This window comes from Sciurus vulgaris (assembly GCF_902686455.1).
Source record: "Sciurus vulgaris genome assembly, chromosome: 12".
Taxonomy (NCBI): Eukaryota; Metazoa; Chordata; class Mammalia; order Rodentia; family Sciuridae; genus Sciurus; species Sciurus vulgaris.
The window spans coordinates 112606758-112633139 of record NC_136473.1 but is presented as its reverse complement, the minus strand read 5'-3'; the positions used below and the strand labels follow the sequence as shown (position 1 = coordinate 112633139).

Genomic DNA, 26382 nt, shown 5'->3' with positions numbered 1-26382 from the left:
CCTGGCGAGGCCAGGGGTTGCTGGCCCTGGAGTGGCACAGCGATTCTCTGAGATCGAGGTTTGCCTAGAGGCTGCACCTCAGTGCTGTCCACTTTGGGGTGGCCTCTGAGGCCTGAGCTTTGCACGATGATTGCCCTGACCCAGCAGCTGCCTGGGAGAACCCAAGACTCCCATAAGGTCCCCTTCAGAAGACAGGATGCTGGTCGCTACTGGGTAACTTTGGGTTAGTGTCACACTCTCCAACCAGGTCCCTTAGAGGAACTACTTCTTAAACAAAGGGACCTGCAATTTGCGTACTCCACCAGCAGGTGACAGCACAATAAACCAAACTACAGGTAGGGATCGCCAAATTCTACAAATGTCGACGGTCCCAAAGACTTGCTAGAAGGTGCGCCACTTTTAAACATCAACCTGCAAAGCTGAGAAGCCTTACGCAAAAGAACCCAGGTAGGAGATGAGGGTCTGATTCCCGAGGGAGGCCAGGGATGAATCCCTACCCACCCAAGCCGCTGCATCAGACTGGGTCTTGGCACAGCCGCGGGTACAGGGGTGCCCTCCCCATGCTTCCTCTGGACACGCTGGCCTCCTCGGCGGTCGCCGTCCTGCTGGGGGAACCCAGCTGTGCTGCCAGGAGCTCTACCGACTGAGCGGGCACCCTGCGCCGGGAGCAGGGGGGGCGGGCGCCTCCAGTCGGCTCCACCCTCACCCCGATTCCAGCTCCTGTCTCCACTTGAGACGCGCGGAAGACCCGCAGCCCACAGCTGCCACCCACAGCTTCGCTCTCCCCAGGTCAGAGGAAAGGAGCTGGGCGCTTTCCAGGCTGCCAGGAGTCCCCTTACGCCCCACAGGGTCATTCTCACCTGCCACAAGGGCACCGCTCTATCCTGGGAAACAAGACAAACTGGCCCACGTAATGCTCCATCCTCGGTGCCCCGGATAGGCGTGCCCGGAACGTTCATCGGTTGAGCCACAGACTTTTCACCCACAGGACCTTGGGGCAGCACCCTCCCTGCAGTAAGAAAAGCCCTGGGAAGGGTGGTGGTGTGGCTGGACGGGGCGCCAGCAGCTGGCCAGTGGCAATTGGGCGGGAGCACAAGTTCCCTCGTGGCTGGGCTGGGCACCCGACGGCTTCCCAAACCATTTCACGGTCCTGAAGGCCAGTTGAGAAATCAGAACATTACAAACAAAAAAGCAAAGCAGCAACAAGGAAAGAGAGTACAGAGGCTGAACTGGCTCAGAACAGGGAGCTCCGCAGGTCCGGCCACCCCGGTCGCCTGGGGGCGTCTTGAGGGACCCAGACGCTACTTTAGTAACTCAGGACACGCCCCTGCGTCCTTTAGTCTCCGGTGCTATCTGCCATCCCTGACTTCCCCTAAAAGTTCGTCCCTGGAGTCTGTTTGTAATCTGAGCCCTGCCTTTCTTGGAGTAACGATTTCACACATTTACTACCCACAGCGTAAAGTGCTACCTCCTTTTGTTTGGCCTAGAACTATCAAGCTCTGGGGCTCAGCTCAGCAGGGCAGGATGAGAAGCCATTAACATCTTTCACCTGAAGAATTATTTTTAAAGAAGCTAATTAAGTCTACAATGAACACAGGTGTGACACTATGCAAACACATTAATCAGGCCAATTTCAAGGTCCAACCAGTTCCCTGAAAACACCAGTCCATTTCCAAGGGCCCACTCTCCCCACAGACCTCGGCCGGAGCTCCTTCAGTAGGAGTTCTCTGCGGACACAGTGTGGTCACAGTGTACATCAACCCAGGAGGATGGAAAGGCGAGACCCTGGGCCAGGAACACACAGCACACAGCTGAACACGTCAGGGCCACGCCTTGGAAGTACCTTCTTTTGTTTCCCAAGTCAACGCTGACTGACAGCAATGCCTCTTTGGATGAGGTCAAGACATTGATGGCCAGCAGACTCTAGTGCCTGAAGTGGACAGGTGGGACAGCAGGTGCCATCAGCCTGGAGGAGACACCCCTGCCTCGCCTGGCCCCTTGGTCAGGATTCCTGAGGAAAGCACGGTGGCCCTCATGTCTCCTCAGCAGGAAGACAGCCTCTGCTTCACTAGAGGGGTTGGGGAAGGTGTGCTCCTCAGAGATGCACACAGGAGAGACAGGCGGCTCTCTCAAGTCCCCTTCTGCCACAGGGAAGGAAAGGGCTGCAGGAGAGCTCAGTCAGAGAGGATTCCAAATGGCACAGTGTCCACCCTGGCCCTGGGTCTGGAGTCCCAGCCCCACCTAACTCAGGACAGCCACTCAACACAGGGCTGTCGGGGGCGGGGGTCCCTGGCCGGATGGGTTTTCTCCCCTTTCAACAGTCACTTTGGGTGTGCTCTGCGGACATGGTGCAGAGGTCGATCACCCACGGCACTGCAGAATGGGTGTAGGCAAGGCCCACTTTCCAAAGTTGTTTTGGACGTATTAAGAGATCTGGTTTTCCAAGGCCCAGGAAATCCCCAGTGGAAGGAACGCAGCGGTCTGGCCAGCCTCTCCTCGGAGGCCTCCCTAAAGCGACCTACTCCCTGGCATGCAGGGGTGTTAAGCACAGTGTCTTGACCAACCTGGCCAGGGATCTTACCATCTCCAGGACCAGCTGGGAGGCCATGAGGGACACTGAGGATGTAGGAGAAGAGGCCTGGGAAGAGGTCTCCCAGCTCGGCCTGCCTCCCCTGCAGGCTCTTCCCAGGGAGTTGCAGCCGGGGCTGCAGGGATGGCACCTCAGCCCACAGAGCCCTGCAGTGGAAGAAAGCCTGAGCCTGCAGCAGGGACGCTGACCTCGAGCCGTGTGGCCTGCTGAGAGCGCTTCAGTGACGCAGGAACAGCCCGCTCCAGACGCCTGGTCCTGTCCTCTCGGCCGCTGCCCTCCCTGGCAGCTCCCTCCCCAGCGTCGTGAACGGGACCGGCTCTCTCTTCACAGCAGCATAAAGTCATTGATAAGAAACAGCAGAGAGCAAAGGAGCCACGAGCAGGTGAGCGAGTAAGGGAAGCCTGCCAGAGAAAGGTGGGCCCACAGGAGGCAGCTCGGTGGCCTCCCCCGTGCAGGGTGGCCATGCGCCATGCCCTGCTCCGTCCCTGGGAGGACAGAGGATCCAGCTGCTTGCAGGGAGCTCGTGGTCCTGGTGTTGGTTCAGTGCCAGGGGGAGGGCCCGGGGGGAGGTCTGCCGAGCGGATGCTGCCTTATCTGCAGACGTCCCACGACCACCTCCACGTAAACACCAGGACACCCGGCTCGAAACAGAGGAAGAGGGACCAGGAGGCTTCTTGAGCAGGATCGAACGCCAGGCCGGGTTTGTGGCCAGCTCTCCCTTGAGCCCTGGCACACATCTGGCAGGCAGGGAGCAGAGGAGGCTGCAGGCTGGCCTTCGCCAGACCAGTGCCTCCCAAAGGCTGCACCTCCTGCAGATGCTGTCAGCCAGGCCTTGCTGCAGGAGCCCTGGTGGCCGGGCACCGTCTCCCAGTGGAGAGCTGACAACATCGTGAGGGGCCCAAGCTCTGTTGCCCTCCCAGAAGTCAAGGTGTGCTGCTCTGGGGGTAGAGGCCAGAGGCTGGGTGCTCCCGGGTGTGAAGCCAGGAGGCAGACCCCACCACCATTGTCGGGGTCCCCATGGAGGGGGCATGGGCAACGGCCATGCGGGATGAGGAAGGGTGGAGATGTGGCGCCGCAGACCTCCTCAGAGGCTGCCTCAAGTAGGCAGGAAGGAGTTCAGAGCCCATGAGCACCTGGCGCCTCTGGCAGGGCCAGACCCTTGCGAGTCCCAGGAGAGCCCTTCCAGCAGTGTGGCATCCCTGCTGCTGCCAGCCTTCCAGGGCGCAGGTAGGCTCCATTCCTCCCCCATTCTCTCCACCTCCCTTGTGTCCCCTCTTCCAATATAATTCAGTAGTGAGTAGCTATCACTGATGTCAGCGGCTCTACACCCTCTGACACTGCTTCCGTTGACAGAGCTGTGGAGAATAACAGCAATGTCTTAAAATATATGTTGATTGATGTTTGCTTCCAATTTACTATCGATACTGGTGCTGGTGGGTACTTTCTTCCCCTAAAGCAGCTCCTAACTTAGCACTCTGAACACGTTGATTGCTTGTGGTGACACTAAGATACAGTTCCAGCCCAGGGCTCACTGTAAACAGATAACCACTTACTTAAGGCCCACCCCCTCATAAAAGAGTAAGAGGAATCCATCTCAACACACAGGCAAAAACTACAACCCCCCAACACAGAATCCACAGATATTGATGCAGATGAAAACACAGATAAAGCATTTAAAAAATTGATGGTTAAAATTACTTATGAACTAAAAAAAAATTCTAAGGAATGAATGAAGAGAGAAAATACATGAAGTGAAAGAGCACTGCAATAAAGAGACAGATTTTGAAGAAAGAACCAGAAGGAAATCCTGGAAATGAAAGTCTCAATGTATTAAAAAATTCGGTTGAAAGTATTATCAATAGATTAGATCACACAGAAGACAAATTTTCAGGCCTCAAACACAGGGCATATGACCTTGAACACTCACTCATAAAGAACAGAAAAGAAGAGGAGATTATGATCACCATATTCAAGAAATCTTGGACAATTTTAGGAGATGCAACTCAAGAATCACTGGAATTCAAGAGACACAAGCTAAGGGCACAGATAACCTTTTATAGTGAAATAATATTTAAAAAGTTCCCAAACCTGAGGACAGGATGGACACAGGAGGCATTCAGAACCCCAAATAGACGAGATCAAAGAAGAACCTCTCCATGACACATTATAATTAAGACGACTAACATAGAGAACAAGGATAGAATTTTAAAAGCCTGAAGAGAAAAATGTCAGGTCATATTTAGAGGTAAGCCAGTAAGAATCACTTTTTTAAAAAATTTAAAAATTTTATTTCTTTGCAGTTGTAGATGCACAGCATGCCTTTATTTTATTTGTTTATTTTTATGTGGTGCTAAGGATCAAACCCTGTGCCTCACACATGTCAGACAAGTGCTCTGCCACTGAGCTCCAGCCCCAGTCCCAGTAAGAATAACCTTTGATTTCTTAGAAGAAACTCTAAAAGGCAGAAAGACTTGGAATGATGTCTTCTAGACCCTGAAAGAAAACCACTTCTAACCAAGATTGTCATATCCAGCAGAGATATCCTTCAGAATCAGAGAAAGAATATTCCACCCTGTGTATTTTTCAGTTTTCTTTGTCTAAAACAGATTTTCTTAAGGTCATTATAGTTGAATGTTCACTGTGTGCTGAGCCCATGGAGGTGCTTAACAAATATTTGTTAAACTTATAAGGAGAATCTTCACAAATACTCTGAAAGGTAGCCACCTCCATCCTCCTTTAGCATGAGAGGAAAGCATGCTCCAGCTTGGAGGGGATGGGGTAGGACAAAGGGTGACAGACAGGTAAGTGGCAGCCACTGCCTGTCCTGGTTGGCACCTGATGTGCACTCTGACAGCCTGCATCGTCTTCTGCATGCACACTGACGGGGCTGAACTGGACATGCCCAGCACGAGCCGCATGCACCCTGGGCCTGGAGGAAGGAGCCAGCACTGGGAGGATGGTGTGGGGAAGGGAGGAGGCCGGCTGGTGGCGGCACAGTGGTATTCTCCGTGAGTCCACAGGGCATGCCCACTTAGACAGGTGCTGGGCTTCCTGGCCCTGCATATGGTTCCTCAATGACCAGACTGGCTTTGAGGGGGGAGTGGCATGGTGGAGACCAGCCCTGCTGACTGGGAATGTCTGCAGGGAACGGGCAGCTGCCTCATCCCCTGCCCCACACCAGGTAGGTCATCAGTGGACCTTTTACAATGGGAACTAATGGCTAGGAGTTGGGATTAGGTTGCACTGAAGAGCGTCAAGTGCCCCGAGCTATTCAGGACTCTGCCCCTGGAACTCAACTTCCAACCTGGACTTTCCCAGGTGCCAGGTCTCTTCCCGCCCAGGCCTGGGAAGGCTGCGTCACTGGCGCGTGGCAGCCACAGAGCCTGGAGGCATGCAGAGGCTCAGTGGGGCAGCAGACCAGCATCTACCGAGGGCCAGGCAGTTGTCTGGTACCTGGTCCCGCCCTTCAGAGCTGGGAAAAGAGGGGAAGCATTTTTATGTGAGGCTTGACCAGAAAATAAGGAAAATGGGTTTGCTCATGACTGAGAAAATCACTGGCATTACCTTAGGTGTGTGTATAGTTTTTCTTTTTCTTTCTTTTTTTTTTTAATGTCCTTAACCAGATTTTAAAATGTTTCCCTGCAGCGCAGCCTGGTAAGCCTCCGGCTGCACAGCTGTAGTAGGGAAAGCTCTCGCGGCCTACCACTTATGAGGTGAGGTGGGGAAAACTGGTTGTAAAGTCAGTCTTAAAATCTGCTGAGCACCACAGCCCTAGGAAGATGGAGGGACTGGAGAAAGGGTTTCTGGCCCAGGCTGCTGCCCTGTGCCAGGTAGTGGAACAGGTTCCAGGTCCACACATGAAGAACAGGTGGCTTCTCAGTGCAGGAGTTCAGCAGGGGCTGTCACAGTGAGAGGCCCAGAGCACAGCAGTGCGGAGTGACTGGAGTCAGATCATCCGGGCTCAAGGCCCAGCTCTTCAGAGCAGTGAGGCCGAGTCACCTCTACGTCCTCTCTTCACCTACAAGGTGCCACCATAACAGTGGCACCCAACACAGGCTGCAGGGAGGACCAGGCCAGTTAAGATACGCGGACTATTTGGGAACACACGTTAGCTACCAACGGAGTAGAGGCTGGGCTGTGGAAGGGAGAGCGCCAGGGAGACTTCCTGGGGACACACAGGTGTCTTTCAGCAGAAGGGAGGTGATGCGGCTGGGAACAGGTGTTAGCAAGGGCCAGAGGTGTCATGGCTAGGAACTTCCTGTCACATCGTGCCTCCAGGGCGGCTACTGGGGACAAGGTGCCGAGGTGGGTTAGAGTGGCCCTGGTCTCCTGGCCAGGGGAGGCCGGGTCAGAGGCTTGGCATCACTTGCTAGGGAGTCTGGGTGTTCTCTTTAGGGACGGGGGAACCTCAGGAGGCTTTTAGGGGGAGTGTCCATCATAATCAGTTATGTCCTGAGATGCCTTCTGCTGTGGTGAAGGGCTGGCGCGGGCTGGAGGCAGGGCACTGGGAGGAGGTGCAGCAGTAACGCCAGTCAGGAAAGGTGGTAAGGCTTCACAAAGGAGGCAGGTGGAGCCAAGAGGACAGGGCTAAGGAAGGCCCGGAGGTTAGGACTGGACCCTTGTCAATGAAAGCACCACCCCACCAAGCCCAGAACCCACGCGGGCCTGTGCGGGCTCAGTGCACGCAGCCTCCGTGGTCCTCACCCAAACCCCGGGGACCACTGCAGGAAGAGGCCAGGGCCACCCCCAGGTGCTGAAGGTCGGAGAAGGCGCAGCCTGCTAGCTCGCCTCAGTACAAATAAGGAGAATTAACGATGAGACAGCGAGGTGGCTGAGGAAAGGCGCTAGAGAAACCCTAGCCCAATCCAAGGGCCCAGGGACCAGCGCTAAAGGGCTGAAGGCCTGGCGCACGCCCACTCTTGACCATGTAGGCCCCAGACACCTGACCGGCCGACTGCGTGTTCACGTGAGCACCTGCATTTCCACAGACCCGTGCTCCAGCTTTGGGTGAGGAGAGCTGGCAGGGGAGAGGTCTGGGGATGGGTCCCTTCCTCCTTACAAAGGATCTTGATGCGGGTGTCACAGGAATGACACCAACAGATGGCAATAAATTGGTAGGAAATGAGACGGATTTAGACCCACAATCACAAGAACCCTAAAACTGCTTCTGTGCAAGGGAACGTGAAACACCTTTTAAAGGATTAGCTCCATTCTGGTCTGTCTCCCTCCAAAGGTGGGCGGTGGAGGAGGAGGCTGGTGCCCTGGAGCTGGAGCAGGAGTCAGAGTGAGGGGTGGGCGGAGGGGGCCCAGGCAGGGAGCGGGGCTGCCGACTCCGAACCTCAGCCACTTCCTCAGTCCCGAGGTATGAAGGGACTTCCCAGCACGAGCTCCTGAGCTGGCTGGCAGGACCCGGGTGTGGGCCCTGGGGGAGCTCCTTCTTCATCCCAGGGCTGCGTCGCCTTTGTCTTCCCGCCAAGTCGCCTGCTCTTGCCCTGCCCGAGAGGAAGACGTGTGGGGTCTTTGAAGAAGCCGAGGTGGGACGGGCTGGGGCCTCACGGCCGCCTTCTAGATTTAATTCAAAGGCATGCATCAGCTCCCTGGAATCTAAGCCATGCTGAGGACCCTGGGGTGGGCGGGGGGCGACAGGAGAAAGGCCCTCAGACTGGGCTGAGTCCACTCCCGCCACCGCGAGCCCCTCTGACCACAGGCGTGGGAGCCTTGGCCGCAGGGGCCGCCCTCTGTGCCGCACACGCCCTCCTCCATCACAGCGCTTCCATCAAGGCCACCTCGCAAGTCAGGGGCCCCAGGGCCCTGCCCAGGCACGTTCACAGTGCTTTGCCAGCCTCATGCCCCGTGGAAGCTTCCTGCCCAGGTCCCTCGCGCATCCTGGTCCAGTGCCCTGCGGCGTCAGCACTTCCCCGACACTCTCCACGGGAAGGAAGCCTCTCAATAGGCAAGGGAGCAGAGGGGGCACGCAGGGCGCGGGACGTTCACCTGCCTCCAGGCTGCCTGGAGGAGGGGAAAGGACGAGTCAGATGTTTCCCCAAATTCCCTCGCGGCCCCTTTATGACTCTGAGACCACAGGGCATTAGCTCAGCCAAAGCCGGCAGCCAAAGGCAAGGCTTGTCAAAGGCAAGCTCAAGCCAGACACATTCTTGGCACCAAACAGCCCATCCACGCAGGCTTTCCAAATGAAAGGTGACTAGACACTTTTTCTTGGTTGGCTGCATAGTCCTGGTGCTCAGATCCAGAACCCAGAGGTTCATGGGACACAGAGTGGACAGGGGTGGACAGTGAGTCAGAAGACGGACAAGTCATGTAATGTCAGGCCTGTTTCTTAAGGAAAAGGGAGAGACGCAGACTTCTTGCCTTCTGGCCTCGGCCATGAGGAGCAGAAGTGCTGGGAACGAACGTGCCCTCTCAGGCCCACCCTCTGTAGGAAGTCGGGCCACCGGCAGGGTCTGTAGCGTGGCTCGGCAGGCCTGGTCTCCCTGAGTGCTGCTTGGGGCTCCGCTGGGCCCCCAGCCCCGTGGCCGGATGATGTTTGCACCACCATTCTTCGCAAAGGCCAACTTTATTCTTCATTCAGGGCTTTCTGGAACTCGAGGCCACAGAGCACTGTGCATACCTAGGACACCGAGAGTCATCTTTTCTACCTCTGAGCAAATCTCACTGATTTCTTGTTTCCGGTGCCTAGAGCAGGGGTTGATATAGAGCTGATCCAAACTATGTTTGCTGAAGTAGCGACTGAAGAGCTGCCGACAGGCTCAGGACCGGATGCCGCCCCCCAGGAACGAGGAGGGGAGGCGGTTCCTGTGGGTGAGTGCCAGCAGACTCTGTAACCTGCAACCGAGCTGCACCCACTCCAAGGTCAGAGCGCTACCATGCCAAGGGCAAAGGTGAAGGCATCTGGGGGACCTGGTGCTGCCCAGGATAGTGCCAGATGATTCAGAAAGGGGGCTGAGAGGACACAATGAGCCAGGTGCAACTGGCTGATGTTCAGATTCAGACCCCGCAGGCCAGTGGAGTGGATGGCTTGTGGACACAAGAGTCTCAGAAGACGGCATTAGCCTCGTGGCCAAGCAGGTGCACCGAGTGTTGGTTCACTTCACGTGGCCGCGTGGGGTCCTTCTCCTCCCCCTGCATTCAGTGCCCAGGCTCGGTTTGCTGCTTTGTGATGACGGCCTGTGACTCTCGGTAGGCCTGCTCCTTGGATCCCCAAGAACCCAGCTCAGAGACAAAAGCCACAGGCTTCCTAGAATTCCGAGCCCCAACCCTCGGGACACCCGTTGGGCTCACACAGCCCCAGCGCCGGGGTCAACCCTCGGGACACTGCAGAGGAATGCAAAGCGCCGTGGGGCTGGAGGCCAGCAGCTCAAAGAACTCGGCTCTCTGATAAGGTCTTATAGATAAAATTTGGAAATACCTCTCATGCATTTACAGCTGAGTAGGAGCTGGCAGATTTGGCTAGGGAATATCCAATTATTTGCTGTTTACAGCTTTCTGGAGCTGCTAGGACTTGGGGTTCAGTCTTCTCCTTGGGATGAAGCACCCGACGGCGATGGTGGTCAGAGGCACGGAGGAGGAATCGTGACCTGGCGTCGACCTGGTTGTAGGCTCCAGCCCTGGCACTGCAAGTCTGGCAAGTCATGTGGTCTTTCGTGAGCTGGATGCAATCCAAGTACGAATGAGCTTCAAGCGAGTCACAGTTTGTGTAAACACCTAGCCCCTCAGGTCCACGTACTAGGTCACCTACTAGGAGATGAAGCAGTGATGGACATCTGTGACAGAAGGACTTGGGACGGTCAGGTGGGTGGGTGGGCTCAGATATCTAACGAAACCAAATGCATATGAGAACAAGATTCCCTGCTGCCACTGTCAGCTCAGGTGATGGCAGGGCCCAGGTGAATGGTGGGGCCCAGGTCCTTTCCTCCACTGGAACTGTCCATTAGGCTAGGAAATGACATTCCTGTACCCTGTGGTTCTGTCACAGAGGGGGTTTCTCAGAGAAATGCAGCATAATACTTAAATTAACTGAATTAAAATGTTATTCAAAAGCAAGACGCTTAAAAATAAACTCCAAACTTTGAGGCTCTCTGGCTTTTTGGACGACCCTGGGCAGTCCCCTCTCCCCTCTCTACGGCTGTTGGATGGGGGGCTCCAAGGTCTTTTCAGCCTCTGAAGCCCTACTACTTTCTCTTTTCTGGTCTCAGCCACCCGAAGGGAGAGTCACTGTGGAATCCATGGCAAGCGTGGCCACTTCCTAACTGTGTGAACTGCCAAGTCGGCAGCTGACCAGCTCTGGCCTTCCCACTTGGTCCACAGAGAGCAAGGCGGTCAAGGAGGCAGCACACGCGAAGCACTTCCGTCAAGCCCGGGCTTGCCCGGCAGATTCCAGGTTTATCTGGCCCCTCCTGCCTTGCGAGCTCCGTACCCCACACAGGAATCCCCACGTCACGCTGCACCTCTGGAGCATCACATCACCAAGTGCCAGGGCGAGAGTACATGTGTCCCTTCTGGGGGTCCCTGGCTGCACCTTCTGAATGGCAGAAGCCTTGCCTGCCGGCCCCCACCCTCTGTTGGTCTTTCTCAGAGCTATCTGCAAGAGAGGGGAGCAGACAAGCTACTGACTCAGGAGCCTGGGCAAGGCCAGGGACAGGTGCGGGGAGACTCTGGGCCAGCTACCATGACTCCTGGTGCTGCAGGGACTCAAGGGATTCGCATCCTCCTCTCTGGAAAACCCGGCTCACCAGGCAGACTCAGGGCCTGGAATGTGCACAGGTGGCTGGCAAAGGCCAGTTGTTCAGCAGAGTCCCTTGAAAATCTGTGGGGCTAGGTGTGCCCAGCACAGTGTGCTGCTTGGCACTCCCATGAGTTAGCCTCACACCCCAACCCTTACAGTGCCCTGGCTCCCAAGAGCACAGTGCCCAGAAACGTCAGCTCTTTCATCCAAGAGCACTGCCTAGACAGAATGTCTTTGAAAGACACTCACTCAAACCAGAAGCAGCAGCCACTGAAAGCTTACTTCTGTTTGAACCAAAGAACAGAAGAATCTAATAAGCAAATTACAATACACTAAATATCTTCGACAAACCCTCCATTACACATTTCTTCTTGAATGCATGGTTGAGTTTGCAGAATAAGTCCCTGGAGGTCAAAAATGAAAACTGCAGACTCAAGAGCTAAGCAGGTTAAGCCTCAAAACATATCGGGCAAAGATGGAAAAGAACCACAAAAGTCATGAGTTCCCAGCACAGACAGGCAGCTCAACTGCTCTCCTGAGCCCACGGTGACAGAGGGTGAGGAGTGGAGAAGGTCTGCAGGACACCACCAGCGAGCTCCACCCCAGGCACACGTGATCACTGGGGTTCTACTTGGGTTGGAAGCTGATTTTCACCTAACAGTGCAGGCCAGGAAGAGCTGTCTCCACACTGAGCCGGGTCACGTGGGGCAGTGTCTGAGAAAGGGCAATCAAGGATCCTGGACAGGATGCCTCAGAGGGGACTGTGCCCGTGTGCCTGGGTGCATGTGCCTGTGTGTGGTGGGGGGTCTCGAAACCACATGTGTGACAGAAGCAACCAGCTCTGCTGGGGCTTCCCAGCTGCAGGCCCACAGGACAGGGCAGGACAAGACGTAAAGGGTGGTCTGAGCCTGTGGGGCCGGAGCTAGGCCCCTGTGGCTTCCCTCGGCCTGTACACCCTACTAGTTAGCCTCTTTGTCACCCCTGAGGGTCTGCTCTCGAGGTCCCGGCCTCCAAGGGCAGTGGACCCGGGTCTTCAACTTCTCCCGGCCCTACTCTGTGCTGCAGACTTACTGGAGGTGAGCTGCCCTCAAGGCTGTGGGTCAACCCCTCCCAGCTCCTTCCCTGGATTCCAAGCCTAGCTCAGGGAACGCCTTCGACACCCTCCTCTGGACTGAGTGTGCGTCCTCACCGGTTCTCCCCAGGCCATCCGGGACCACAGCTGAGTCGCTCCTTTACGTCATGGCGACTGTCGTTGGCGGTCACCCGTGAGTGGGTTTTCTCGAGGAGAACAGAGTGCCTCCTGGCTCCCAGGAGGGTGGTGACTCTGCCCCAGTGGGAAGGCCCTGCCACTCCTCTGGGTCTCCTGCACCCCATACCTCAGGGAGTGGGTGAGCCCAGACAGGGAGCCAGGAGAGCTGGGGTAAGGCCTGGCCAAGGCCAGCGGCTTGAAGGGTGACTGGGAAAGGAAGGTAGAGGGTCAGAACCAGAAGGCGGACCCCGAGATGGACGCTCGGACAGCACTTGTAGGAGATCGTGACCGAGGCAGACTGGGGCCTGGCCACGCACACTGACCCGTCAGGCAGCAGGCCCATCAGACTGGCATCAGGAATCCTGGAAGTCACAGGATTCGAAAGGGCCGTGCCAGGAAGCTGGCAGTGAGAGAGGCCCAAGTTGGCCAGGAGACCGGAGGAGGCCCCTCCTCCAAGGAGGCCTCCAGAGCAGGGGGCAGGAGTTAGGTCCAGTGCAAGTTTCAAGGGAAGGGATGGCGAGGCTGGACTGAGCCTATGATGTGGGGGGACACCTGACATGACTCTGGATTCCCAGGTTCCTCCTCAGGAGAGGCAGCCCAGAGTGGAACAGTCACAGCTTTGGAGCCAGCCAGCCAGGAGTGGTGACAGGCTGCTGGAGGAACACACTGGCCCCGCCCAGTCCCTCCTCCATAGCTGCCTTGGACCCCAACAAGGGCAGAGAAAACCTGGGCTGGCCTGGACAGCTGTCCCCACCTTCTCCTTTAGAGTGAGCAGGGCAGCAGGCTAAAATGCTCTGTTAACCGCAAAAGAAAAGGTGGGGGAGAGGAGGAAAAGAAACAGCAAAACCAACTAAAAGCCAAACAGAGACAGAGTCCCCAGGCAGCCAGGACACCCTCTCAGAACCTGCCTGCCTGTTCTGCTCCGTTCTCGGGTCTCCCAGCTGAGCTCTGCTGTGGTGGGCAGGTCAGGGGGAGTGCTGGCCCCTCGCAATCTGCCATCTTTGACGCCTCTTGGATCTTGTTTCCCTGAAGCTGCCAGGGGCTGTGAGGATCCCTGCCGGTCTGTGGGCAGGGAGCCAGGAGGCCCAGGCCTGCCATCGCTCGGGACCGGGGCTGCAGGGCATCCTGCGGAACGCGGATTCTCACTCGCCCCTCCTCCTGCAGCTGCCAAGCCCTCCCACTTCCTGCCGTCTGTGATGGGTGTCTCTGGGGAGACCCTCTCCCTTCTAGCTGGCTAATCGCTGCGGATGGACGCTGGGAATAGGCTGGTCTCTGTGCTCCTGGCAACTGCACGGATGTCCCTTGGGTTGATCTGAGTTCCTCTGCGTGCTGCTGACAGCAGACTCCTCCTGCATACAGCACTGCTCCTTCTCTTGGGCTGGTGGCCATCCTCGCCTGAAGACTACCCTCAGCAAGTAGGGGGATGCATGGGGATGCAGCTCAGTGTGACAGCACGTGTCTGGTGTGCATGAAGCCCTGGGTTCCACCAGCACTGTAAGAACAGGGAGGGAGGGAGGGAGGGAGGGAGGGAGGGAAGGAAGGAAGGAAGGAAGGAAGGGAGTAAGCAAGCTCTATCAAGTCAGTGGGCACAGTGCTGAAAAAGCGGAGGGGGCCACTGACCACAGCTTTGCAGATAGCATGAGGATGCCTCCAGCCTCCACTCAGGCAGTGAGGCAGTGTGGAGGCCGGCAGGTGACGGGCACCAGCCATGGGATCTGATGGGCCTGGGTCTGCATTCTGTCTGTCCCACTCACATTCTTAAGTTGTCCCTCTGGGTCTTGATGTCCCCACCTGTAAAGTGGGCAGCTGGACCAGATGGTTCCCGGCACCACCTACCCAATACCCCAGGAGTCATGGAAGCTTCGTCAACCTAGCACCTGCAATTTCTAGCTACTCAGCCCTGCCATGGCTGGGAACTGCTGCAGTCACTGGCTGAGACACCTGGAAGGGCAGAGGACTGACTCTGGTGCTCAGATGTCCCTGGGGTCTGATCCCAAGACCCGGGTCTTATTTGACTGGCTGAGTGAGCAGGCAGCTGGGCAGGAGGAGGAGAGCCCTTTCAGCTGACCCTGGCCTTTGTGTCCCAGTGTGTTGGGCATGGAGGCCCTGGCCCAGGCGGCATGAGTGCTCCCCGCCCTCCATTCACTGCCCCTGGTTGCTCAGCCTCTGCCAGGCGGCACGACACGCCCAGTCCCTGGAGTCCTCTGATCTGGATTCTAAGTCTGGCCCTGCCACTAACTGGCTGGGTGATGCTGGGCCAGCGATGGCAGGAACGGCGGGGCCTACATCGTAGGTGGTGCGCAGGAAGCACCCGACCCAACCCGAGGTGCGAGCTCGTGCACGGTCTGTTACCCTCACCACTTGGCTGATAAGCTGCTCATGATTTCACATGGGGACACACATAAGCAGACAGCTGCCCACCACTCAGGTGCACTGGTGTCCCTGTGGAAGACAAGCTCTAGCTTCTGAAGGCCAAGGAAACATCCTTAGCTGGACCCTGGGGCTCAGGGGCACCAGTCTCTCCTCCTCTCTGAAGTGTGTGATGATGGTTCCTGGGAGTGTGAAACAGATTCTCAGATAGTTGAGTCATTTTTAAAAACCTGCGTTTGAATTGGTATCCCAGCAAGGCATGGCATTCCATGATGTGTCTCCTGGGGAAAGGAAGAAGAGCAGGAAGACCTGCTCTCCCTGAGCAGGTGTCGGACTTCCTTTAAGCCTCTCCTGCCTCGCAGCCCTGCCCCGGCCCCTCTCCCAACCAGGACAGGGCAGGCAGCAAGTAATCTGCCACTGCTGGCTGCACTCAGCCTTGCCTTCCCTGCCACAGGACCCCCCTGTAGAGACGCTGATGGGCCCCTTGGCCAGTCCTCTTACGGCATCCAAGTGCTTTGTCCACCCCAGGCTCGGGCCTGCTGGGAAAGGCCAGGCTCCAGGAGCAAGGGCCAGCAGAGGTTTTCGGAGACAGGACTCATCAGTATCCCTGCTGATGGACTTTCGGATGGCACGTGGCCTTACTGGTTTTAATCTGACAGCTTGACAATTTCTCTGTGCATTTGTGAAACACGTTTAGATGTGCCGTTTCCCTCTCTGGTCTCCAGAGGCCACAGTGCACAGCTCTGAGGATGCCTCCTTCCAGCCCCAACTCCCCTCCCAGGCTGGTGTCCACACTTGGCATGGGAGGGCACTGGGGCAGGCACTAGAGGCCTGGGCACCCGGCCTGACTCCACCAGCACTTGCAGGATGACCTTGAGCATCCCTAGGGCCTCAGCCTGCTCATCTAAATGGGGAACAGCTTCCCCCTAAATGACTCATGTATTGAGGTTTGTTATGAGCTCCTCTTACAGAGAACTGTGAAAGGGACTTGGAAAGACTAACCAGAGCCTGACCAGCGCTGTCACCGAGGGCGGGCCCGAGGGGGCAGGCCCTCCTGAGGGTGTGATAAGCGGGAGGCATCACACCCAGGGGCTAGGAGCAGCCCAGGTCCTGGTGCTGCCCTCAGCAGAGCTGGGAGGGCATCTGTGGTGGGACAGGGGTCTCCCTCCCCTTCCTCAGTATGAATGACTGGCCAGCCTCTTCTCCCTCTAGCTCCAAGTGGGGACACGGTGGGAGGCTGGCATTTCAGGGACCCTATCCAGTGTCTGAGTGCTTCTCTGCCCAGGGAGGCCACAGGGCCATGGCCACAGCCTCCCACAGTTACCCTCCAGTAACAGACGAGCTCTGTGGTGATAAGTACCCGGAACACAGCATGCCAGTTTGGAGAGCCCTTCACAGATGTCACCTCATTCGACCCTCAGTCCTGTGTAGGACCCAGGACAGATCTTACAGTTGCCCATTTACATACAGGAAAGTGGACCCATGTCCACTTGTAAAGAGTTGGTGCAGGGACCCAGGGCTTCTGCCTTGAGTGCCTGTGCTGGGCAGTCAGCAGCTAGATCTTCACCTGGCACAGTGAGATGTTCCAATTGGAGTTGGAACCTAACGGGGGAACAGGGTCCATGCAGGGGTAGTGGCAGCTGAGGGTCCTTGATAAAAGGAATAGTCCAGAATTCTAGGTGTTAAAGGGGCCCAAAGGGCTGGAGAAAGAGCCCCCTTTCTCCTCTTCTTCCTACTCACCCACTCAGAGTCTGAGAGATGCACAGAGCTCCAAATCCAGTACCAGAATGGTCTGCACTGGCCTGCGGGGCCCAGGACTGCCCTTCAGGGCTGATGTGGCCGCTGGAAGGTTGCAGAGGTGCAGACATGGGGCTGAAACCTGAAGCCAGACCAGGCAGCCTGGAGCACAGAGAGCTGAGGCTGGACCTCAGGATCCCAGGCACGGAGCTGTCCTGCTGTCCTTGTTCCAGGCCTCCCACAAAGATGGCGCTCTACTGCTAACCATGAACGCCACTCTCAGGAAGAACCAGAAGAGGTTCACATCCACGATCTCAGAGCTTAACTCCAAAGGAGCAAGGAAATACACAAATCAGAGAAAAATACTAAGGCCAGGTTTGTTATTATTATTATCCTTTTTTTTTTTTTTTTTTTTTTGCAGAGCAAGGTCAAGGAGCCTCCTGGGGAAGCAAGACAGCCCATTAGAAACTGAGTAGCCCGGGGACGGGGCTTGCCTCCTGCCTGGTCTGCTTGCTGGCGGGGGCCTTGGGTCAGGCACTGAGCCTCCTGGGGCCTCACAGCAGAGCACATCCCTCACAGGGTAGGCTCCCCGAGGCCACGTGTGGAGGGAGCCCCGCTCACAGGAGGTACGCAGGCCTTTAAGCCACGCCACTCTATCCTCCTTCCCTTCTGCTTTCTCCCAGAGTCCCCAGGCACTCTCTGATGAGGACAACTCTCCAAGAGAGGCACATGCACACCCCTCTACTGTCACCCAAGATAACCCCAGGGCCACCCTGAAACACCCCCTTGGTTTGGACTAGTGAGAATGGGATGCCTCCCATTGCCCCTGGCTGTCTGGAGGGACTGTCCCCACCGGGGGCAGCTCCCAGCTGGTGTGCAGGCTCCCTGACCCCACCCAGGGCCCCTCACACCCCTCTCCGTGAGTGTCCACAGAGTGCTCTGCACTTGCTCATTCAACGTTACTTCTCTTCCTGAAGGAATCTACGTTAACCAGCTTCTAAGCTGCAGCCCCTTGCTGACCAGTGTCAGTGCAACAGCAATCACGGCCCTGCTGGCAACCTGACTGCCCTCAGAGGACCTAAATGAGCAGTGAAGGAGGCTGCTGAGGAGGAAGCCGTGGCCACCCACGTGGGCCTCTGGGCAACAACGCCTGCCCCAAGAGAGCGCTGAGCTAGAGAGCTGGAACGCACCTACAGCAGTGTCCACGCTGAACATCCCAGCCCGAAAACCCCAAAATCTCCAGCCTGTCACAAGTGGAGATGCCTGACCTCATGTGAGGGGTGTTGGTCAAAATGCATGCACATTAAAAAGACTATAAAACCATCTTCAGTCATGTGAGATATCACAAATTCCATGAGCAGACTTGGGTCCCTTCCTACATACATGCAAATATTCCAAAACCCCAAAAAGTCCCAAGTCTGAAATGCTTCTGTTCTCAAGCACTTTGGATAGGGGACACTCAACATGCATGAGGCTTTCTGGTGCTGACAGGAATGGAGGGACCTGTCCTGTCACAGGCCAACCTAGCACTGGTGCAGAGAGGCAGGATGCAGGTCAGAAGCCATGGTGTATAATCCCAGCTCAGCTGCAGAAGAGGCATTGGCCTCAGGCAAGTTGTCTGACCTCTCTGAGCCTCCGTAAGAAGGGATGACAATAGTACCTGGCTCCCAGAACCGTTGGGAGGGTCAGGTGAGGTCAAAATGTACACCAAGGGGAGAACGGGATCTTGCGCCCCATATAGGAGTCTGCACTTTCTTGATCAATTGCCAACCTCCGTCCTTCACCGGGAGGCTAATGCTCTGCAGATCTGGCTCAAAGACAGCATTTGCCCCAGCTGTCCCGCAGGCACCAATGCCCTGCAGTCCATCCCTCGAGGCTCATCTCCTGTCCTGACTTACCCCTGCTCACCCCAGCCTGGGCAGCTGCAGCCTGTACCTCAGACACGTGAGCCAAGTCTGTTTGCTCCCCATTTGCTTCTTCCTTTTACCTGTCCCCTGACCGTTTGTCTCCTCCCGTCCCTCCAGCCCCTCCACCTCTGGAGTGGTGCTTTATCTCCAGCAAGCTTAATGCTGTGCTGATAAAACCAGTTAATCCTCTGCTGCTCCTCTTTCACAGAGATGGAGATTAGAGGCGAAAGGGTCAGGCCATCTCCCCTTCAAGGGCACTTGGGACGTGCACAGGGGAGCTGGATCCCACCTTCCACTTGATGCTCTGGTGAGCAGCAGCACCAGCTCCTTCCAGATGGACAGCCTCCTGGTGGAACGTTACAGGAGGGGCATGGGCATTGGTCAAGCGCCAGAGGTTCACCAGGCTCCCTGGATTGATGGGCTGCTCTGGTCCTCATGAGTGGAGTGCCCAGAGGAGGCATCTCTACCACAGCAAGGCCCTCCATGCTGCTCCTGCAGCAGTGTGAGTCTGGCAGCAGGAAGGTGGGCTCCAGCTCAGGGGGGCAGCCAGGGAAGACCTTGAGGCCAGGTCCTTAAGCCTTGTGCACAAGTCCTGGGGGCTCATGGAATTAGCCATGCAGGTGGCACAGGGCTAACACGGTTTCTACGCCATGTTTCCTTGACCAGACCCAGAAGGCCATGTTCTAGCAGGCAGGTGGCATGAGAGAGAGGCTTCCGTGTTTGCTGAACAGCTCTTCTGGAATACAGCACACTGCAGGGAGAGCGAGGGAGTGGCAGGCACACGCCTGTGCTGTGGAGCAGGCCAACCAGCAGGCCATGCGGGCAACGGACACAACAGGAGCTGCTCCTGTGGGTCCTGAGCAGCTGCGGAGGGTCAACAGTTCAAGAGCTCTGCACTAACAGGAAGAGCTAAGCTCCAAGAGGCAGGGCTGGCGGAAGAGGGGACCGACTACCCTAGCCATAATAATGGCTCATTTATTTAGTTGTATCACATGTTTATTGAACATCTGCTATGGTGACCCCTTCCAAAGAAATAAGTGGATACAATATTTGATTTCATGGGTGGTTATACTCTAGTAGCAAGTCAAAAGTTGAATAAACCATTATATTCTTACCAACTGTAACAAGTAAGAGAACAGTGTGTTATGAGAGGGAAGAACAGACCCTGCTGAACCTGCAACCAGGAGCAGCCTTGCGCCTGGCTGGGCCCGATGGAGAAGCAGGCAGAGGGCAGAGAAGCATTTGGGCAGAGAGTGGCCCGTGGGAAAGTTCTGAGCAGATACAGAACTGGAGAAGGCTGATGCGGATGGAGAAGAGAACCTCAGTGTGGGCAAAGATTCCTGAAGATTCTCTTCATTGTGATAGAAAGTCACTTAAAATTTAAACACAGTTTTAGTGTAAGATTGCCTGCTCTGTGGAAAACACACCAGAAGGAGGGCAGGTTCAGGCAGAAAGGCCCTGCAGGAACCGGCGGTCAGCCATGGAGACGCAGCCCGCCATGGCGCATGAGGTGGGAGGGGGCTGGTCCTAGGTGTGTCCCAGACTCGGGATCTTAGGGTCGGATGATGGGCCGATGTGTGGGGAAACACTTGGGGTGATGCAGATTTGAGCCCGAGTCGTTCAGGGAGTAGAGGTGACGTTTCCCCAGATTTGCAAGTGGCAGCTTCGGTGCAGGGTTCAGGTGGGGACACCTTAAGATGGAGATGTCTTTCCGACAGCCAAACAGAATCCCACAGACACTCATACCTGGGCTACAGGTGTCGGCACATTGCGACACATCTCTGGTCACTGGGATGGGTGGAATGACCCAGGGAGAGGACAGAGCAGAAGAGGAATATTCTGATAAACTATTGTGAGGTAAGATATAGAGTGGGGGCTAAAAGACGGGGTGATTAAAGACAGAGGAAGCTGTTGACCATTTGGGATTATGGCGAAAAGGCAAGCATTTCCCAAAAGTGGCTCTGGCTTTGGCAACATAGAAATCATAAACAGCAAGAACAGCTTCTGGATGGATAGGACCAGCCTGAATGAAGAGAACCGGCGACAGTGGTAGCATCAAACTCTCAGCCACCTGGCTCTAAAGGAGGAGGAGAGACACAGGAGGAGCTGTTTCCTGAAGGTGGAGTGAGCCCTGATGTCCTCAAGGTTGCCCGGGTCAAAGGTCTTCACACCGGCAGTGCGGTGGCTGCATCCATCAGGCCTGAGCCACCCACGGGGAGTCCCTTCCAGCTCTAGAAGACAGGTTCTCAGCTCCTGCCGGCACTCCCTGGACCTCTGCTTCATCTCATTCACCCCAGGCGCGAGAGCCCCACTCCTTGTCCAAACCTCACTCAGGACCTCTGGAGTACTGTACTCCAGCATGTGAAAGTGCTCATGGAAGGGTTGTGCAGCGTTCTTCCACGCAAGGTACTGGCCACCAACAGACCACAGCAACTTCTGTGCAATAGGAGCTTCTACTAATATGGGCCTCTGTTGGAAAGATCCTGGGATCTGAGAGGCCTGGAGAAGGCAGATGGCCTCCTGACTCCCTATCTGCTCAAGATCCAGCCTCAACCTTCTCTTCCCGGCCCCAGTAGACCCTCCCACCTGGCACGCTTCACCTGCTTCTGCCCTCCCCAGCTTCCTCCTACCCCAATGGGAAGCACCAGCCTCTGCACGGGGGAGAGTGAGGCTTCTGTGAGCTTCCCTCAGCCCTGTGGTGCCTGTGCCTCAGATGTACCTGGTAAGTGTGTGTCCACTGACTGAGTGAGAAATGGCCAGGGGCCTGCCCTGCCTGAAGGGTGGCAACCTGTGGCGGCCTGCTTAAGGACCCGTTGACAGACCCCACCAGGCCCAGACGGGAAGTAAACAGGTGCCTGGGGTATTTACCACACTGGCTTCTGTACAGTCATTTGAGAAAGTGACAAATCACTTGAATTCAGGTTCAAATTAAGTCACAGTGGCCACCAGCAGTTCCAAATGCTCTTTTAGAACCCTCCCCCTTTTTGGAAATCTTTAACATTTAAACCGTAAGAGCTCATGTTTTCTGTTAACCTTATAAACAGTTTTTTTTTGCCATTTTAAGCTGTGGGTTTCCTCTGGCAAAATCCTTTTTAAAATATGGAAAAGGCAGTTTTCTCAACCAAACCCTTCACCACGTTATGCTTCATGGGCCAGAACACTGCACAGGAGAGAAAATGTGGCCTGCAGCGTTTTCTCCACCCAAGGTACTGGCTACAGTGACCATAACGACTAACACATCACAGCGACTTTCATGCAATATGAGTTTCTATTAAAAGTTTATACTGGCAAAGTTTTCAGGGTATAAACATTTTGTGGAAATTGGTTCAATAAAGTCTGGGCTCCACAGTGGCCTTAAACACCCGTAATTACTGCAGCCATGAAGAGACAGGTAGGCTCCGGGCACAGATCTAAAACACAGTTTACTATTCTTGGGGACTATTTTTGCTCCCCTGCACAAACAACATGAAAATCAGGAATTTTAAACTATCAAGAGTGGCAGTTAAAAATCAAAAAAACTCTTTCCAAACCCTACATGCGAGATTCAGTGGGGAAGGGTCATGGAATGTGTTGTCACTGATTCATACCAATGGAAACTGGTTCCAATGTGAATTTACCCTCCTCTAGATTCAAGAAAGTTCCACTACATGTCTCTTGGTGTCTCGACTTGACTTCTCTGGAGGCAGAATACATTTTACATTTTCTGGAGAGAACTGCTTATTTACATATTTGCTTTTAACTTATAAGAGATGTGAGGCCACAGACAGCTCCATTGTGCCGTCTTGGGAAAAGTGAGGCTGCTTCTGCTCAGTCTCTCCTGGCCTCCTCCAGCTCCAGGCTGCCAGGGAGTGTGGTTATTATGCCCCAGCAAGATTACCACTGCCATCAGGGTGATGAGACAGGCCTTTGCCCTGTTTATGGCTTTCTCTGACTTGGCTGGAAAGAATGAATTCTGTAAAAAACAAAACCAGTTTTAAGACACACGTGTTGAGATGTAATTATTCTTTTGAGGGTGTGTCTTTTTAAATGGCATGATTCACCCAAAATAACATGTCCCCCATTCCTCACATCTAACTGTCTTCCAGAAAGACAGGAACACAGTGTGCAGAGGCATGTTGGAAACTGGGATTCACATTTCTTCACCAGGAAGGCGCTTTCTCCAGCACTGAGCTTTTATGCTTAAAGAGAAAAGTGCAAACTCTGGGAGGAAAAAAAGAAACAAAATGATCTGTCAAAATTCCTTTTAGCGCCTCTGACTAGTGTTAACTTACATGCTCTCAGAGTGCAATGAAAAGCCTGCAAACTGCTGCTAAAAAGATGCCTTGACCTTTTAAAATGAGAACTCCCCCATCCCATATCCATATTAAGTGGGTAAACCCTGGAGCTGTAGAGTTTTAGGTTAAGAAATGAAATGAGGTTGAATTTCCAGAAAAAGGGATCCCCTACAGGCCACAGACTAATTAGGGTGCTCTAGACCTACATTGTACAGCAGGCAGAATACAGGTCCTAGAACCCTCAGCCGCTGCAGTCACCAACTGCTCAAGGTACACTTCTAAAAAGAGGCGGCGGGGAGTTGTGAAAATTTCGTAAATAAAAACGTCCTCGACCAAAGAGCCTGAAGCCTGCAGTTCTAGCCCCTGGCGGCCAGGGAACCGGGCGATCCTGGGTCCCCACTGCAGCCGCCAAACCCCGTGCGCACCCACCGGCGCTGCTGAAAGAAGTTGAAGAGCTCGCAGCTTGACAACCGGACTCAGCGGTGGGCGCCAGGAATTCCTTCCAGCACAGCAATTAGGAAAGTTTTGAAAAGTAAAGACCCCAGAGAGATAAGAGACTCATCTTTCTTTGGGCATAGAAAATACCCAGCGCTGCGCCAGCTAGCTGCTTACACCAGGCCGCCGCCCTGACTTGGGACCGGCCCTGTACCTCCCAGCTCCCCACGCCCCAGAACTCGTCCGCAGGGCACCGGGCCAGAGAGGCGACTGCCGGGCTTCTGGTTCCATATCGTAATGCCTCGGGGCTCCCTGGCCTAGGGCGCAGGGCTCAAATTCAACACTCGAGAGGGCAAGGGCAGAGCCACCAACTCCTGCTCAGATGCCCCGGACGGACCTTCTCCTCCAAGCCGGCTCGGGTTTCTCCAAAGGACGCGCGACACAGCCCTTGCGCCCCCAGCACTCCATCCCACTCCTCTCTACTGTTTCCCCCCAAACTCTTCCCGGGGAGCCCCGCAAACACAGACGGCGCCCCGAAACTTCCTGGGCACTCTCCAGTTACCCCGCACCTCTGCGCCTCGAACCCTCCGTCGCTTTCTTCCCGCCCCGCACCGTTCTCCTGGCATTTCTGGGGAGTCAGAAGCAAGCCACGAAATATGCCTTCGCGAGAAGCCTCCTTACACCCGCCCAGTCACTGAAACAAAAGCGCAGGGAGGAGGGAGGTGGGTGGGGAGGCGGGATGAAGGTTCAGAAAGAGGATGGGGACAGCGGTAAGAAGGAGCCAGGGAGGGGTCGCGCTGGAGAGCAGAGGCGGGGGCCAGGACCCCAGTTCGGCGCCGCGCGGCGGGTCGCTTACATGCCCAGGTCGCTGTAGGTGTTGAAGAACTCCATCTGGTTGCACGCCTGGATCCAGCCCACCACCCAGGTCTCGTGGCGGGGGATGGGGGGCATGACCACGCGGGCCGAGGCTTTGAAGTAGGGGGTCTTGTAGCGCAGGACGATGGGCGAGGTCTCCTCGATGCGCGTGGGGCACTGGTCGATGGTGGCGCACACATCGTACACCACGATGTTCTCGCGCCGGATCCGCGCCTTGCAGGTGATGCTTTGGATACAGCCCATCCTGCCGCCCGGCGCCGGCGCGGCTCGGCGTGGGGCAGCGTGGGGGCCCGCGCGGGCAGCCGGGGGCGCCCGTCACGCCGGCATGGCGACGCGCCGCTTGGTCCCGGTCGGGCTCAGCTCGTGCCTCGGGGCGAGGTGCGGCCGCCGGGCATCCTCGGGGAAGCCCCCTCCTCTCGCCGGCTGCCCGGACGCCCGCCCACGCCCGCCCCCTCGCTCCAGCAGGGCGCGCGGAGCGTGCGCTCCTAGGAGGCGGCGGGCGCCCTCGCCGGCTCCGGCACCCGGGCGGAGGGCAGGGAGGGGAGCGGCACTGCGCGGAGTGGCGCCCACCCGGGGCCGGAGCCCCCCGCCCCTCGCCGGAGAGGAGGTGGCGGCGGCTGCATGGAGCCGGGGGAGGGCGGCGGCGGCAGCGCCCGGTCTGTCTGCCTCCGCGGCGGCAGCAGCAGCAGCCGCCGCCGCCGCCGCCGCTGCTGCATGAACCTCTGCACCGCGCTGCCCCCCGCGTGCAGCGCACCCAGCGGCGGCGAGCGGGCGGCCCGAGCGGCAGGCGGAGGCAGCGGCGGCGGCGGAGATCGCGCTCCCGCCGGCCCCGCCCCGCGGCCGGGCCTCGCCGACACTCCTCGCCGGACGCCGCGGCCTGGGGGCGCCAGGGACCGCGGCCGGGTGGAGGGCTCGCGGCTGGGGCCGCCCGGGACGAGCTGCGCGGAAGACACTGGCTTTGCGCCATGCGTTTTGTCCCTCGCCGGCTGCCGTCCGGGCGGGGGGCGGGGGTGTTTAAAGGACCGCGAGCGCGGCGGCCGCGCGGGGCGGGGCGCGGCGCGGCGCAGGTGGCGGGCGCTGTCCAGGGTCGGCGGGCGGCCGGGCGCGGGTCGCGGAGCCGCTCGCTCTGCGGCGCCTGGCGAGTGGAGAGCGCGGCCCGGGGCGCGGGGGGCGCCCCTCTGCCGGCCCGCGCCGCTCGCGAACCCTCCTCCACCCCTGCGGGCGCCCGGGAGACCGTGTCCCAGCGCCGCGGCGCCGGAGCGCAGCCCCGGTCAGACCCTCGCTCCAGAAGGCGCCCTTTCAACACACCGCACGCCCGGGTTGGGCTGCTGCGTTCCGAACGCCCGGGACACGAAGTGCCAGCGCGGCCGTCGGCTGGGTGGATGGCTTAGCGGCCTTCCCGAGGTTGCCCGAGGCCTGCCGTGCACTAGGGGATCGAGGATGTTCTTGGAATCTGGCAGGATTAAGTAGTAACCGTTTAACAAAACGATCCCGCCCCGTGCTGGGGATTGAACCGTGCCACAGCAAGCCACCGATCCACACCCCAATCCTAAATAATGCAAATTGAGAACCATGTGTAGAAATCCATCCACCCCAAAGAAAACCTGGTCTCAGGGTTCCATGTTTGTCTTTGCTCCTCCAGAGTGCTGCACACAGTGACCACCCAGTAGTTGTGAAAATGAATGAAAATCTGACTGCAGTTGACCTGTGGGAGCTGCCACCTCAGACAATGGGCGTTGTGTGTCATCATCTAGTGCACTGTGCCTGTTATTGCTAAGGTGCCAACAGGAGGAAAATTTAGCAGACACTCTTACTGGGCATCTTCTTATATTTAGATTTCAAAGCCAGTCCGTTCTTTTCATGTATTTTTTCCATGAGCATTGAACATTTGCTGGACCTAGTGCCCAAGTGTGAAATACTCTAACAGGCTGCAGGAGGCCACTAGAGTTAGTCTTTAGCACAGATGTGGCCAGTAATTTAAAAATTGGTTTTGATCTAAAATACTCTTCATCTTTATTTTAACTTTTCTGATATCTGGCTTCATTTTACAGTTAACAGAAAAGCAGTTTCCCCCTTTGATGACTTGCCTTTCATTTTATTGTGAGACCTCCATCGTTGGTCTTTTCATCAGCAACACTCGCTGCCTGCAGGAGCCAAGCATTGTGCTGGGTACCAGGGAGTCAAAGTTGGTCAAGAGCACG

The 26382-nt window shown here is 56.5% G+C and overlaps 1 protein-coding gene across 7 annotated transcripts in view; it reads right to left on the bottom strand.

Annotated features, from left to right (window-relative positions):
* FAM78B (family with sequence similarity 78 member B) overlaps nucleotides 1–25109 on the bottom strand; it is a 69343-nt gene extending 44234 nt beyond the window's left edge. For 5 of the 7 annotated variants that reach the window (XR_013758466.1, XR_013758467.1, XR_013758468.1 and 2 more), the window contains exon 1: nucleotides 24162–25109. Coding sequence is in view for 2 of the 7 variants with exons in the window: in XM_079107953.1 (XP_078964079.1) it covers nucleotides 24162–24424 (263 nt within the window). In the remaining 5 variants the exon portion in view is untranslated. The remainder of the gene's footprint in view (nucleotides 1–24161) is intronic. The other 2 variants (XM_079107954.1, XM_079107955.1) reach the window with 2 other exon arrangements.
* Between the last annotated feature and the right edge of the window lie 1273 nt (nucleotides 25110–26382).